This window comes from Glycine soja, chromosome 14 (assembly GCF_004193775.1).
Source record: "Glycine soja cultivar W05 chromosome 14, ASM419377v2, whole genome shotgun sequence".
Lineage (NCBI taxonomy): Eukaryota > Viridiplantae > Streptophyta > Magnoliopsida > Fabales > Fabaceae > Glycine > Glycine soja.
The window spans coordinates 39,471,928-39,486,659 of NC_041015.1; the positions used below are offsets into that span (position 1 = coordinate 39,471,928).

Consider the following 14,732-nt stretch of genomic DNA (forward strand, 5'->3'; position numbering starts at 1 on the left):
TTTACACTTTCGAAGACTACAATGTCTTCAGTATTTTACGCTTTCAAAGACTATAATGTCTTCAGTCTTTTAGGTTTTCAAAGACTACAATGTCATTTGTTTGACGCTTTCAAGACTTCAATGTCCTTTTGTTTTTCGGTTTCACTTCTTTTGTTTTCTCTGGCGTCCAGTTTTGAATAGCAAAACTGCTCATATGAAATTAGGGTCCTTATCTTTACTTACCTTTTATTTTCAATAAAAGATAAGTAAAGAGGGGCAACTGTCAGACCCTAATTTCATCTGAGGAATGCTTTTATCGTTCGACATCGGTTGCAATGCAAGGTCGAGGGATCACTCAAATTGATTATCGAATCTAGGAACGAAAACCATAAGGATATGGGAAAAATAGTCATTTATGGAATTTTCTGGGCCCAAGCTCACCCAGGCTAGCATCTGGCTCACTTGGGCCATGGAATATCTTCAACCTTAAGTAACCAGCTCGCACAGGCGAGTTATTACCTTCAGGGCTAAGTAACTAGCTCACCCAAGCGAAATTCCCCTACCCCAAATGGATTTTTTCTATAAATAGCCATGAAGGGGAAGGGGCAAAGGGTTCATAAAGTTTAGAGAGAAAGAAAAACGAAAGCAGAGGAAGGAAAAAGAAGAAAAGTAAAGTTGAGGCGCTGCCAAATTGCAACCGAGGATCATTCCCTACATCACTTCTCTTACTAGCCTTGTACCCTGTGCGATAGCCGGTTAGTTATTCTTCCTTTTCTTTTCTTTTCTTAACAGTTGAATGTAATCCATGTACCCTTACAGGTCCTCTCTGATATCATGTATGTATTCATCTTTTCCCCTTTATTGTTGGTAATTTCATTTTTATTTGTAAGGTTTAATTCTAGCCGACCACTAGTGTCGTGAAATTGTTTTCTTTTCTTTTGTTAGACTAGAGACTAATAAACAAAAAAAAATAAAGCAAATCAATTCACAACCAAACTTCTTTTTATCAAATATCACTTGAGATAGTTTCAAGGTCCAACGCCTTAAGGATTCTCTCCGCATTTCAAAATTTAAAATTTCATTTCAAGGTCCAACGCCTTAACGACTCTTTGTTCGCAATTAAAATATATCTTTCAAAAACGTAAAATCAATTTAACAAACGAACATTTAGACTTAAAGAACTACGTAGGTCTGATTTCCTCATCACACCTGGGGATACATAGGAGCAAGGGCAACACCCTTGTCGACTCGAAAAAAGAAAAAATAATAAAATAATGTAATAAAAGCAATTCACCACTCTTGGAAAAATAAATAATTTTGAAGTCATGTCGCACACACTCAATTAAAGGTTGTCGTCCTTTGTGACGGGTACGTGGGATGCTAATACATTTCCCATGCGTAAACAACTCCCGAACCCTTATTTTTAAAATTTGCAGACCTCTCATTATGATTTTTATAATTTTTTTCCTTAAATAAACGTTGGTGGAGACTCCCGCTCGTTTTCTGTTTTTAGAAGTCGCCATCTTTTATTTTGCTTTCGTCGTCCTGTCGTGGGGTAGGTTGCGACAGGTAGCATATCCTTCTTCTATTTCTTTCTTTGACTGGATCTTTTCCTATGTGTTGTTAAATACTAAACCCGAGAGGCCAAACTTTAATGCCAACTAAAATAACAAATATCACACTAGAATGGGGGGTTGAATAATGTGTTAGATAAAACTTATAGCTTTTTGCAAAGGATATGATTTTTATAAATAGATATGTTGAAATACTAGACTCAGAGAGTATCATCCAATGAGTGCAAAAACAATTTGCTTAAAACGAAATGAAGATTTTTTTTCCAATGCTGATAAATAGAGTTTTCACAAAGATTTTCAAAAGTAGACTTTTGTGACAAATGTGTCAAAAGGCAGCACAAGAAAATACTAATAAAAAATATCTGCAAGAGGGGCGGACTATTACCCATAATATTGGAGTTGGGTATGAGGCGGGTATATACCCACAAATTTACACGAGTATAGATTTGGATACAGGTACAATAGTACCCAACCTACCCCTTCCCGTGCACGCACACACACACACACACACACACACACACACACACACACACACACACACACACACACACACACACACACACACACACACACACACACACACACACACACACACACACACACACACACACATATATATATATATATATTGTGAAAAAATAATTATATTTTAATGATTAATACTCAATCTCTAATCTCTAACAGTATCACTATAATAGAGTGGAAAACCCTAAATTAGAGTTTTTAGTTAAGCCATTATAACATTTAAAAGCGGGTATGGGGACGGGTACTATATGACCCTACCCATACCCTACCTTAGACTCCTTTTGAATTTAAGAACACTCAAGTATTGTTTAACACTAAGTCATTCTTGGCTTTCATAAACAAAAAATGGTTGAATGATCACACATTCAAAATAGTTAATAGAGTGGATAAACACTTAAGCTCGAATACAATGAAATAACTTTGCTAAGCAAAGAATAAACAACTTAAGCATAGGAAATGTGTCGTTCAATAACTTGACAGGAATATCACTTCAGAATCTCTTACTCGTTTTTCTCTTTGTTTTTTTGTGTTGTATAATAGAGCTTAAGTCACCTTTTATAGACTTTAGTAAAGAGATTCATTATGGAATTAGTGCTTGACTTGATATGATTGTTGTCTCATAACTAGAGGCATTGCCACATGATGCGTTCTTGTGGAGAGAGAAGGAATAATAGTACAAACAATAACATGTGCTTCTTCCTGTGCAACACTAACGACTTGGAAGAATATTCTTTCAGATTTCTTCTATTCTCTTGTATTCTATCCTTTCTTACTCGAAATTCAAATGTTAGCAATTCAAAATAAGATAGGCAAATTGAATGAGTTTGTGCACTTCCCTGTTTAGCTAACATGAATCCAGTACATGGTTGGATGTCACTTATACTTAATATAAAATAGTTTGTGTAAGTGAATAAGCCCAACGGATGCGAATAAAAGGACACAGTATAAATACATTGGTTTTCACAACTAATTGAATGCTTGCTTGTAACAATGCATTAGATGTTGAATATAACACTTTATAAAAACAAGTTCTTGTGAGTGAATGGATGAAAACTAATGAAGAGCATAGAATAAATGTTTGTTATGTGCTCATATATAGTGAATCATGTTCAGTAAAGAATAAGCCATTAGTCCATCAATTATATCTTTGTAATTATCAAAACTAAGGGTGTGGATGGATCACCCAATTATGACAAAATGGATCGTTCAAACTTAACAACATGACTGAGCTTAATGGTGACATCAATGAACAAATTAAATTGAGCTTACAAAGCAAGAACTCAACATTTCCTATCGATGCTATATTCAGAGCCATGGCAAAAAATTTACAGTAAAACACATGAATATCATCAACAAACAAACTTTATCCTTCACAAAAAATGTACATGCCATTATAAATGAACTAAATTCACAAAAAATTCAGAATTGAACTCAATTCTTTGTGTAAGCATTCAATTTAGAGGTTAGTAGTTGGGAGAAACAAAGTAAACATGTTGTCTCCATCAATTCAAACAAGTTAAAAATACTAAAATTTACAACAAGGCACCCAAATCAAGTATTCATTCGGCCTTCGAACAATATGAACACATGTAAGGACAAGGCATGGCAACAAATTTCAGAGTAATCATGAAAAATAAGAAGTGTCTCAATTCTCAAGCAATATCAATATTAACTTATATATACAGTAAAAATATTCAAATTGATCAGATACTCTACCACTAGCTAGCACCTCAAACATTGAGAATACTAGCTAAAACAAAAAATGAAACCAGAAGCAAAGTTCATCTCCACAAATAGGAAACGTGTAACACTGAAATAACAATAGAAAAAATGGTCCATATCAAAAGGGCATACCCTTGTATCCCATTACCCATTTTAGGTCACCTTTAGTGAAAATCAATCCCACATTGCCCTAATTCACTGAAAAAACACATTCTCTCATATCCAGTAATTAAAACATCAAAACTAATATCGTATTAATTAAACACAAATTTAGGAAGAATGAAACTCATGTTTGTTGGATCAGGACGAGAATCTACAATAGGGGCTTGAATAGATTCTTTCAAAATATTTACCAATTCAAGTTTAATGGGTAGAAACGCTTAATTTCAATCGGCCATCAAAATCATCAATCTTTCTAAAAAAAACATCAAAATCTTGCTTCCCCTTTTGGCATCACAAAGTCAAAAAGAGTGTGTATCATAAAGAATAACAGTTCAAGACATAGGATAACATAGACAAAACATAGAAACAAACATAGAACGAGACTATATGCTTATGAACTATGAAGCTAACTATCTTAAGGCTCTAAGGGGATCCTAAAGATTAACTAAGGATCATATATCATCCACATGTGGTGCTCCATAGCATCCAACCTTTCTAAGATAGACTCAAAGCACTCATTAAGTTCAACATAGTCTTCTTTGTGTACTCTCATGAGCTTGTCCATCTTTGCTAGCATCATCTACCCAAAAGGACTCGGGCTTCTCTGTAGCTTCTTCTTGTTCTGTTTGATCTTCTTTGCTCTTCTCAATCCATTGAATCCCAGCTTCTTCAAGCTTGATGTACTCCATTTACTTCAAGACTTTGGTCTTTACTTCAAATTTTGCCTTAACAAAACCAAAGAATTACTTTTGGGTATCAACACCAAAATAGTCAAGAATCCTGGAGATCTAAACTACATAAAGAAACTTGAAAGAGCCAATCCTCTTGGTCTTCAACATGATATTAATAATAATGTTGACCCAGTTGATCTTCATCTTCCCTTGCATAAGACTGATAAGAAGAAGATCCTCCTCAGTCAACTAAGCATCATTGTTCCCCCTTGGAGTAATAATCAAAGAAACCACATAGGCCAAAAGCTTGTGCTCAGGCATGAGTGGTCCAGTACCAAAACATTTGTTTCCCTTTGCTTTTGTAACAATAACATCATAGACAGAAGGATTCTTCATCATAGACTTGTACTTCTTAACCTTGTTAAAAGAAAATCCAACTTCCTTGAGACCCAACTGATTTGCCATAATGCCTTCTGAGGATTGCCCAATGGTGTTTGACCACACCTGAGGTGTCACCACAATTTGTTGCCCTTTCACTTCAGGACACAAAAATCGAGTATTACCATTAATATGAGTTTTGGTATAAAAAAATTTTACCAGGTCAGTGTAGTAGGTGCTCTTCATCTCCACTAGCTTCTTCAACACACGATACTCAATTAACTCAGGAAAAGCAAAGCCTTCACTTCTAAGCCACGCCAAATTGACATACTTTGGTTGAATCATCTCCTTCTTTGCATAACTAAACTTGTACGAAGACTCATAGTGTTCTTTAGAAAAGCAAGGAGTTGCCTTTGGTGTAGTAGGAGGTAAGGAAGAATGTGCAATTCATTTTCCTCTATCTGAAGGACCACCTTTTGTTGGTTCCTTCTCCTTCTTTGTTATGGGGGTTGTGGGTCTGTGCCCAATGCTCTTTATCCTCTTTTTCTTCTCTGCCATTGATGGAGATTGGGGATGAAGGTAGAAAGAGAGGCTTATGTGTTTAAAAGGTTGAAAGACTAACAAATATACTCTTTTAAGTTTCGAAAAGAGCTCTGAGATATAATGTGAGGGGTTTCTAGGTTTGGGAAAGCTCTAAAAAGGAAAAGGGAGGATTTTTTCAATTTCTAAAAACGTTTCAGACGCCTCGTAATCAATTACCTAAGATGGTAATTGATTACAAGTTCAGACAAAGAGTAAGGCTTTTTGTCTTCACTAAAATAATCGATTGCCCAAGTTGGTAATCAATTACAGGTTTACCCAAAGAGCTTAGATATCTGCCTTAGCTCGAAATAATCGATTACAAGATATGCTAATCAATTATCATGCATGCTAAATCATAATTGTCCTGAATTAAACTTGCTAAAATGGTTTTTATGCATGTTAAATGTTCAAGAATGCAATTCACATGTACTAATGAGCAAGCAAACAAATGTAACTACATATGTACATGAATGAATACTCCTAAATTGGCTTAAGTAATGTCACAACCTACCTCACGACAGGACGACGAAGGCAAAATAGATATGCCAAAGAGTTCGTCTCCAAGGGAGAAAACGAGCGGAGTCGCCACCAACGTTTATTTGAGGAAAACAATAGAAAAAACAAAAAGAGGTCTATGAATTTTGAAAATAAGAGTTCAGGAGTTGTTTATGCATAAGGAAGGTATTAGCACCCCACGCGCCCGTCACAAGGGACGGTAGCCTTTAATCGAGTGTGCGTAACATGACTTCAAAATTATTTAGTTTTCCCTTTTTATATTTTTTATTTTTTGGGGGTTGACACCTACGTATCCTCAGGTTCGATGAGGAATTTAGACCTACGTAGTTCTTTAAGACTGGAAGTTTGTATGTTAAATTGATTTTATGTTTTTTGAAAGATTGATTTTAATTGTGAACAAAAGTCGTTTTAGGCATTGGACCTTGAAACGATGTTTTAAATTTTGAAAAGTGGAGAGAATCGTTAAGGCATTGGACCTTGAAACGATCTTTTAAATTTGAAAAGCGGAGAGAATCGTTAAGGCATTGGACCTTGAAACGATCTCAAGTGATATTTGATAAAAAGAAATTAGTTATGAGTTGGTTTTATCTTGGTTTTGTTTATTAAATTTCAATCTCTTTAAAGACAACTTTACAACACTAGTGATTGGTTAAGATTGAACTTTACAAAGAAAAAGAGATTGACGATGATAGATGGAGAAGATGAATGTGCACAATAACAAAGGGGACCCCTAAGGGTACATAGATCATATTCAATCCTCAAAAATAAAACTAACTGATGGTTGCATGATGAACACCGAAAAAGGAACGATGTAAGGATTGGTCACAGTCGTGATTCGGCAGCGCCTCGGCTTTGTTTCCTCTTCTTTCTTCTTCTTCTTCTTTCTCTCTTCTCTCAATTCTCTCCACTTTTGAGCCTTGGAACCCCTTGATCAGCCTCCCTTCACGCCTATTTATAGGAAAAACAAGCATTTGGGACCATGGTAGCTTGCCAAAGTGAGCTGAGACTTAGCCATGAAGCAACTAGCTCGCCCAAGCGAGCTGGTTACTTAACATGGAAGTCTTTTGGTGGCCCAGGCGAGCCAGAGGCTAGCCTGGGCGAGCTAGGGGCCAGGAAACTCAATGAAAAGACCTTTTTGCCCTTCCTTTTGGTATCTTTCGCATTCTTGATCAAAACATTGAATGATCCTTCATTTTATGTGGTAATTGGTGTCAAACCATGCAGTTTGGCTAGCAAGAAAAAAAACATCAATGAATGACAGTCCCCAAACGAAATTAGGGTATGACAAGTAAGTTTAGACTCACTTAGAATGCCAAGTTCATTATGAAAGTGGAAGAACCTATCCCTTGCTAAAGGTTTAGTGAATATATCAGCTAGTTGTGAGTCTGTATCAACAAACTCTGTATCACAACCACCCTTATGAATATGATCCTAATGAAATGATACCTAACCTCTATATGCTTTGTCCTAGAATATATGATAGGGTTTTTGGTGAGACTAATGGCACTACTATTATCGCATCTTAAAGGAATGTGTTCTAAATGCAATCCAAAATCAGAAAGTTGTTGTTTAAGCCACAAAATTTATGCACAACAACTCCTTGCAGCAATGTATTCAGCCTTAACCATAGATAAAGCAACACATGCTGGCTTCTTGCTATTCCAAAATACTAGGCCATGTCATAATAACTGACAAGTACCACTTGTACTCTTCCTATCTAGTTTGCATTCTGCAAAATCTAAATCTAAATATCCCACTAGAGAGATCTTAACACCTTTAGGATACCACAAGACGACATCTAAGGTTCCTCTAAGATACTTCATAACTCTATTAATTGTTCAGAAATGTGACCCTTTAGGACATGATTGATAGCAAGCACACATGTAAACACTAAACATAATGTCAGACCTATTAGCATTCAAGTAGATTAAAGAACCAATGGTACGTCTATACTTTGTTTGGTCAATGAGTTTCCTTTTTTTATTCACACCAAGGTAGCAATTTGTGGCCATAGGAGTTGCAGCCTCCTTACTTTTATCCATATCAAGCTTCTTGAGAAGTTCCTTGCAATCCTTGGTTTGATGGAGAAAAGTTCCATGGTTCATTTGCTAAACTTGTAGACCAAGGAAATAGTTCAACTCTCCCATCATTGGCATTTCAAACTCTCCCTACATCCTACGCACAAAATCTTCAAAAATAGATTTATTAGTGGAGAAAAATATGATGTCATCTACATAAGCCTTCACAAGCAAGATGTCATGAGAGGATTTCTTAATAAAAATCCTCTTATCAACTTGTCCTCTTTTAATTTTTTTTATCAAGGAGAAAGTTGGTAAGTCGCTCATACCATTGTGGGTGCTTGTTTAAGTCCATAGAGAGCTTTCTCAGGCTTATACACATGAGTAGGATTTTTATGATCCAAACTAGAAGGCTGAGAAACATAGACTTCCTCTTCAATGTATCCATTTAGAAAAACACTCTTCACATACATTTGGTACAATTTAAACTCCATAATACAAGCAAATGCAAGCAACAATCTCAGAGCTTCTAATCTAGCTATCAGAGCATAGGTTTCACCAAAGTCTATACCCTCTTGTTGTTTATAACCTTTGGCTAGTAGCTTTGCTTTCTCCTAGTTATTAAGCCATGTTCATCTAGCTTATATTTGAAAGCCCGTTTTGTACGTATAATTTTTGTCTTACTAGGCCTGGGTACTAGTTCCAAAACTTCATTTCTTTTAAACTGATTTAGTTCATCATGCATAGCCATAAGCCAATGTTCATCAACAAGCACCTCTTCAATAGTTGAAGGTTCTATCATAGACACAAATGTATAAAATTCACAAAACAAATTGAGTGAGTGAGTGTCGAGTAGAAACTCCCTTTGCAATATCACCTATGATGTTGTCAATAGAAAGGTCATTAAGTGCTTTCCACTCCTTATGAAGACTATTTTGTTGTAGTGGGTGTTCTTCAAAAGGGTTATTGTTCACTACCTTTTCACTTGTAGGAGAGGATTCTTTAGGACTTCTTATATCATCATCATCATAAAGAGGTATCTGAGAATTCTCCCTTTGTTGTTGTCACCAAAGGTTACAAATCCTCCTTCTTTAGCTTTTAGAGGCAAGAAATTTGATTTGTCTCCTATCATATGCCTCGAGCAGCTGCTATTAAGATACAATGGTTGTTTATCCACTGCTAGGCACACCTATAAAACTTGTATTTCCCACTTGGAACTCCATACCTTTTTATCATGCACCTAAAAGAAGAATTTCCTTCCCCATGAGGATGACAGAGTCATTGCAGAGACCCTTGTGAATGTTTTGGAGCTGGTTCGATCCCACATTGTCAGCATTCACAACGAGGATCTAGTCGTACTCCTTGATAAGCTTGCACAACTATCTTCTTCTCAGCCTTGGCCTATTTCGGTGCCACTGATGATTATCACAAAGAAAGGACAAGCTTCAGAGAAACAGAGCTTCAAGTCGAATCTTCAAAATTGATGCAACATTGCAACAGCAGAAAGCGCTTGAAGGTGAAGACAAAGACGCCATCACGACAGACTGGCCAAGAGCTTTGTGCACACACAACTATTTCCAACATAGATCTGGTTTTTGCATACACACTTTACCAAAGAACCAACTTTGATGTTGAGAGGAAGTGAGGTCGTGTGCGCTTCTCAAAGTGTGAGAGGGTGCGAGAGAGAAAGGAAGTCAAGCATGAGAGTTAGGCCTTAACAGAGTGGCAAAGGTAGCATAGCGGTGGCAGCCAAAGTGAGAGGACACGAGAGTGAAAAAGGAAAACTCGTCTCATTCAAAGATGGTTTTTGAAAACTAATGTTGAATTCTTCCCTTTCAAAGATTATTTTTTGAAAACTGATGTTAAACTCATGCTTTTGACATCGGTGCATGAAGAAATCGATGTTAAAATGTGATTTCAAAGATGATTTTGTGAAAATTGTCGTTAAAAAGTTATTATTTTAAAAAAATGTTACTATGTTTTTTACGAAAATAATTTTGATACTCTCATTAAGCAAGTGTTGTAAAATATCATTTTTGTAGTAGTGCACTAACATATTTTACATTTGAATGTATTTTCTTTTGCTCATAAAACAAATTAATCCAAAAGGGGAGAAATGATCTCTCTCTCTCACTCTCTATAATACTGCCTTTGCCTTTCAGCCTGGTCCAACATATATTTTTGGATCGAAAGAACAAATTGAATTCTTAGAGAAATCAAAGCTTGACATAGTGCTTGATTAAAATAGAATCATGCCATACACGTACCAAGACACAGATAACCAATTACACTAAAATTTACTATAACTAATTAGTCAAACGAAAGAAATTGAACTGAAATGCTAGTAACTAATTATTGAATGGATGTTCCCATGTAGGGTTTTAAATTGTGGTCTCCAATTGTAATTGTAGCCGCAACGTTAAGATATTTTGACATTTCACAATCGCATCATATTTTCTCATAATTAGTCGCAGTATAAAGGTTTAGTGGCTCGCCGCAACGTGACCACAACTGCAATTTTAAACCACGGATTTTCCCCATCTTCTCTTTTAATTATCAATGCCGCTACGTACGCACAAACGACACACTAAAAAGTATAAGGATGTGGTCCGATGCTTGTTATAAAGTCTGGAAGCCATCTTTAGCAGAATGTTTGCTGGATTTGTTGAGCAAGTTCTTCAGCACTGAGTTGGCATTCAATTCCAATCTAAAAAGGACAGATTTAAGAAACCATAGTTATTCATGGACCCTAATTGAACACGTAAATAGCATGTATACATAATCATTAATTAGCTTCCACGAAATAAATAATATCAGAAAACGGTAGGTCCATATTTAAATTTATTGCATATAAATATATATATTTTTGGCCAAATGAAGAAAATGCTTGCGAGATGCCATGTTACATCCCTGGCCTATCAGACAAATGCAGTAAAAAAGGTTGTGCATGTCATTGTTTATTACAGATCACAGTAGTAATGTACTTCACTGTAGAGTACTAGCCAAAAAAAAAAAGTTTCTATTATTATTACTTCATTCAATATATATTCATTATATCATCATGGTCATTATTTTAGTTTTTTCTTTTTTTTGTGAAATTTTCTTATTTTAGATTTTCTATAGGTTGTAGGCTAGGCTATTAGGTTACTTCATCTGGCAAACTTTTTTGATGATTCAAAATTGTTAGAACTTCAAATCCATACCGTCTAAATCAAGATGAGGGTTTAGGGAACAAAAACTGTTACATCACTGAGACACTGCAATCCAAACCTATCCTCATTATTAGTGAAAGGGACTTAGGAAAGAGATAGGATTATATAGGCACATTGAGCCAATAATCTCAACAACAAAAAAATACTCAACAAAAAATATTTACTTTTTGAGCTAACTTCGCGGTTGCTGGTATTCAAAGATATAGCTACATTTTGGACACAGAGAAAATAAAAATAAAAAAAACTTATGCATGTGATAAAATATTTACTTGATTTTTAGTCCTTTCGTCCTTTTCGACAAAATATGTTTATTTCAAAAAAATAATTACTTTTAAGTATTCAGATTTATTTAAAAAGATAATGACTTTCAACAATATTTTTTCATATATCTATATATAGACTTAAAAATTGAACCTATTACATTATTAATCATGCAAATTGTGTTATGTTGTACCAGTAAGATATATACAGTGCTTCAAGTCATTACCAAGAAATTTCTAGTCAGTATAAGCATTAGCATTATATTAACTGAAGACATTAATAAAACAGTAAGATTAGCCGTCATGTATGTACCATCACAGTTACCTTAATAGTGACTGAGTTTAGCATGGTTTCATCAGCAGTGCTAATGTTCACATGGAGGATTTCAAGTGCTAGGTCTTCAAGAGCTGATATTATTCTCATGGCCTGGCCTGGAATCGGTAGTGACACAGTCTTCAGAAGCACATGTGGACTTGAAAACTTGACCTCAACATCAGCTATAATGGACTTTGAATTGGCAAAAAGCTCATTGATATTATCGTTGATGGAAGAAGAAGCTGAAGAAGTAGGAGAGTTGGCTATGGTGGGGGAAAGGTAACCTGGCTGCAATCTGAGCTTGTAAGGGCTACCTGGTTGTGGATTCCTTGGACTAATGGGAAGGTTTATTCTAGGGCTCAAGGGTGGTTTTCCAGGACTTAGTGATGAAGGCCTCAGGCTTGAAACTAGCCTTGGGCTTAGGACTTCATTGTAAACTTTTCTTTGTTTCTTGGCCTCTAGGCACTGTAGAAGCTGCTGCAACTCGTTGATGTAATCAATCACACCTCCAATTATTGATGCTTGGTCTCCCTATATATAGGAGGAAAAAATTAGCCTCAAGTACCACTACAGAAAATCACAATATACATAGCAAAAATACATTTAGACACTCAATATTCTATTCAACACTTAGTGAGAGAGAGAGAATAAAAAAAGAAAATTATAGATATAATAGGTGATATAGTATGATAAAATGTGATAAAAAAAATGAAAGATGTTACATATACATATAAGTTGCCTAGAAGGAATTTTTCAAGAATACATATCTAAGGGTATTGAAGAGAAACACCTATTATTACTCTTTATCTCTCACTTTCTATCAGTTATCATATTATATTTTTGTCTCTTTTTCTCTTTAGGTGTTATCCTGTGTTGGTATGCCTATTGATTATTTTCCTTATTGCTTTTAGATTTGTCTACTAACTAATACATAAAAACTTTTTGCAACTTCCTAGTTCAAGTACACCTTTGTAATCCGCTTATAGATAACCTTTTTTGTAAGAAAAGCTAAATTGAAAAATACACAAGAGATAATCAAACATTGCATAATAAAAAAAAATCCTCAAAAAAACTACTTATAGAGGTAGTTCAATTAATTAAAATTGTCTATGTGAAGGACATTTGGGTGTAAAACGAAGTCCAGAATGCAAACTAGTGCACTAAATAAAGGTAAGAAATGAATTGTTATCATATAGATAAAATCAAGGAAAGTATCTAGAATTTGAATATGTGATTGATGTTAAGATAATTAAGGCATACGTACCCGCTTGACATAAAAGAAAGGCATAAGTGACCTCAAGATCGATAAGTTTTCATTCATTTCCTTTCTTCTGTTGCGCTCCACGGTTATGTGAGACACCTTCTGTGGTTCCTCAACCAATGTGGGACTAAGCTTTTGTCTCTTGCTTTTTGGTGAGATTTCAGGCTCAGTTTCAGAATCTTGTGGGGCACGTGAAGATATTGAGACCTTTTTTGAGTTTTGCTCATTTTCTTTGAAAGTTGGGCCAATAACAGCAGCTTCATTGTTGGTGGAAGGAAAATCTTTCAAGTCTTCTAGGCTCTCCAAAATGGAAAAAAGATCCCCTCCACCAAAGTGTGTGTCCCCAAACTCAGTATCATGGGAAACATCACATAGGCTTTCATCCATTAATGGACTTTTCTGTGGTTCCATTTCTCCAATAAAACTTATTACAAAAGGTGTGTATGGAAACAGTTGAACCGGAAAATTTGACTTTCCCGGATAAAAAATGCCAAAGCAACGTCTTTTCCTGAAATCCCAAGATAAGTTATCTCAAGGCAGTGCAGTGGTGCACTGAATCCCAAGATATATAGCAGAAAAGCAGTAGCAGACCAAAGAAGTTTTCAAAACTTGAAATTACAATAAATATTGAGAGACGTTAGAAGGAAAGAGAAAGAGAGGGAGGTGAGGGAGATGCCTGGAAGAAAGATAATTAAGGGTTTTATAGTGATAGTAATACTTGAAAAAGATGTGGTGTGAAAAATTAAAATAGATTCTGTTCTTGAGGTTAATGCAACTATCTTCTTTGGATTTTGTTACCAGTAGCTTCTAGACCAAAAGTTAAGAATTTAGTAATTATCATTTTTATTAAAAATTAGACTCAAATATAAATTCAGTGATGTAAGTTGGTAATTTTTTAATTTTAACTACTATAAGTTGTATTTTTGGTTTTGTCAATTCTAAATTCTTTAGTATTTAATTTTTGGTCTCTAAAGATTATGGTTTAGAGATTAAAATTAAAAAAAATCACAAACTTATATGAAATACAAATTAAAAAAATAGAAATTAAAATTAAAAAACTGTAAATTTATAAGAACTAAATTCATATTAATTGAAACATAAAAGTTATAATTAAAATGTTTTAGTAATATATATTAGATGTTATATTTTAATGAAAATTTATGCTTTAATTTTTTTTAATGGTTATCTTAAGGATAAATGATTTATTTGATGAGTTATTTTGCCTGCAGAAAGAAAAGCAAGTGGAAAGATAAGAAGGGTATGAATCACCAATAAATGTACTGTTTTGTAATTAGGATCATAATTGCGTATCCACATTAAAATTGCCATTCATAAATACTTCTACCACCATTCATTAATACTGCAGTGAAATATTTAATCATTTTGGAAATGATCTGTTGTATATTCTCCTATCAAACTTTTTTCTGCCATTAAATATTGAACTTGAATGTAGCTTAAATGGATATATCTTTGTAATCGAAAAACAAATGCATATATCTCCCTTTTGAACTTTACCATGTTTGCCCAATCATAAATATTCTAAGTTTATGGATTTG

General features: G+C 34.8%; 1 protein-coding gene across 1 annotated transcript; it reads right to left on the reverse strand.

Moving 5' to 3' along the window:
- Nucleotides 1-10,340: 10,340 nt before the first annotated feature.
- On the reverse strand, nucleotides 10,341-13,780 carry LOC114383278 (transcription factor SPEECHLESS-like). The gene is made up of 3 exons (XM_028342905.1): nucleotides 13,180-13,780; nucleotides 11,925-12,446; nucleotides 10,341-10,834 (listed from the first exon to the last, which is right to left on the reverse strand). The coding sequence occupies exons 1-3, from the start codon at nucleotides 13,585-13,587 to the stop codon at nucleotides 10,769-10,771; spliced, it is 996 nt and encodes a 331-aa protein (XP_028198706.1). The 5' UTR covers nucleotides 13,588-13,780; the 3' UTR covers nucleotides 10,341-10,768.
- Nucleotides 13,781-14,732: the final 952 nt, after the last annotated feature.

Coding starts and splice junctions, on each gene's coding strand:
- LOC114383278 (XM_028342905.1), bottom strand. CDS start 13,587: ATGGAACCACAGAAAAGTCCATTAATGGATGAAAGCCTATGTGATGTT. Junction 12,447..13,179: donor CTTTCTTTTATGTCAAGCGG/GTACGTATGCCT, acceptor TCCTATATATAG/GGAGACCAAGCATCAATAAT. Junction 10,835..11,924: donor TAAACTCAGTCACTATTAAG/GTAACTGTGATG, acceptor TGTCCTTTTTAG/ATTGGAATTGAATGCCAACT.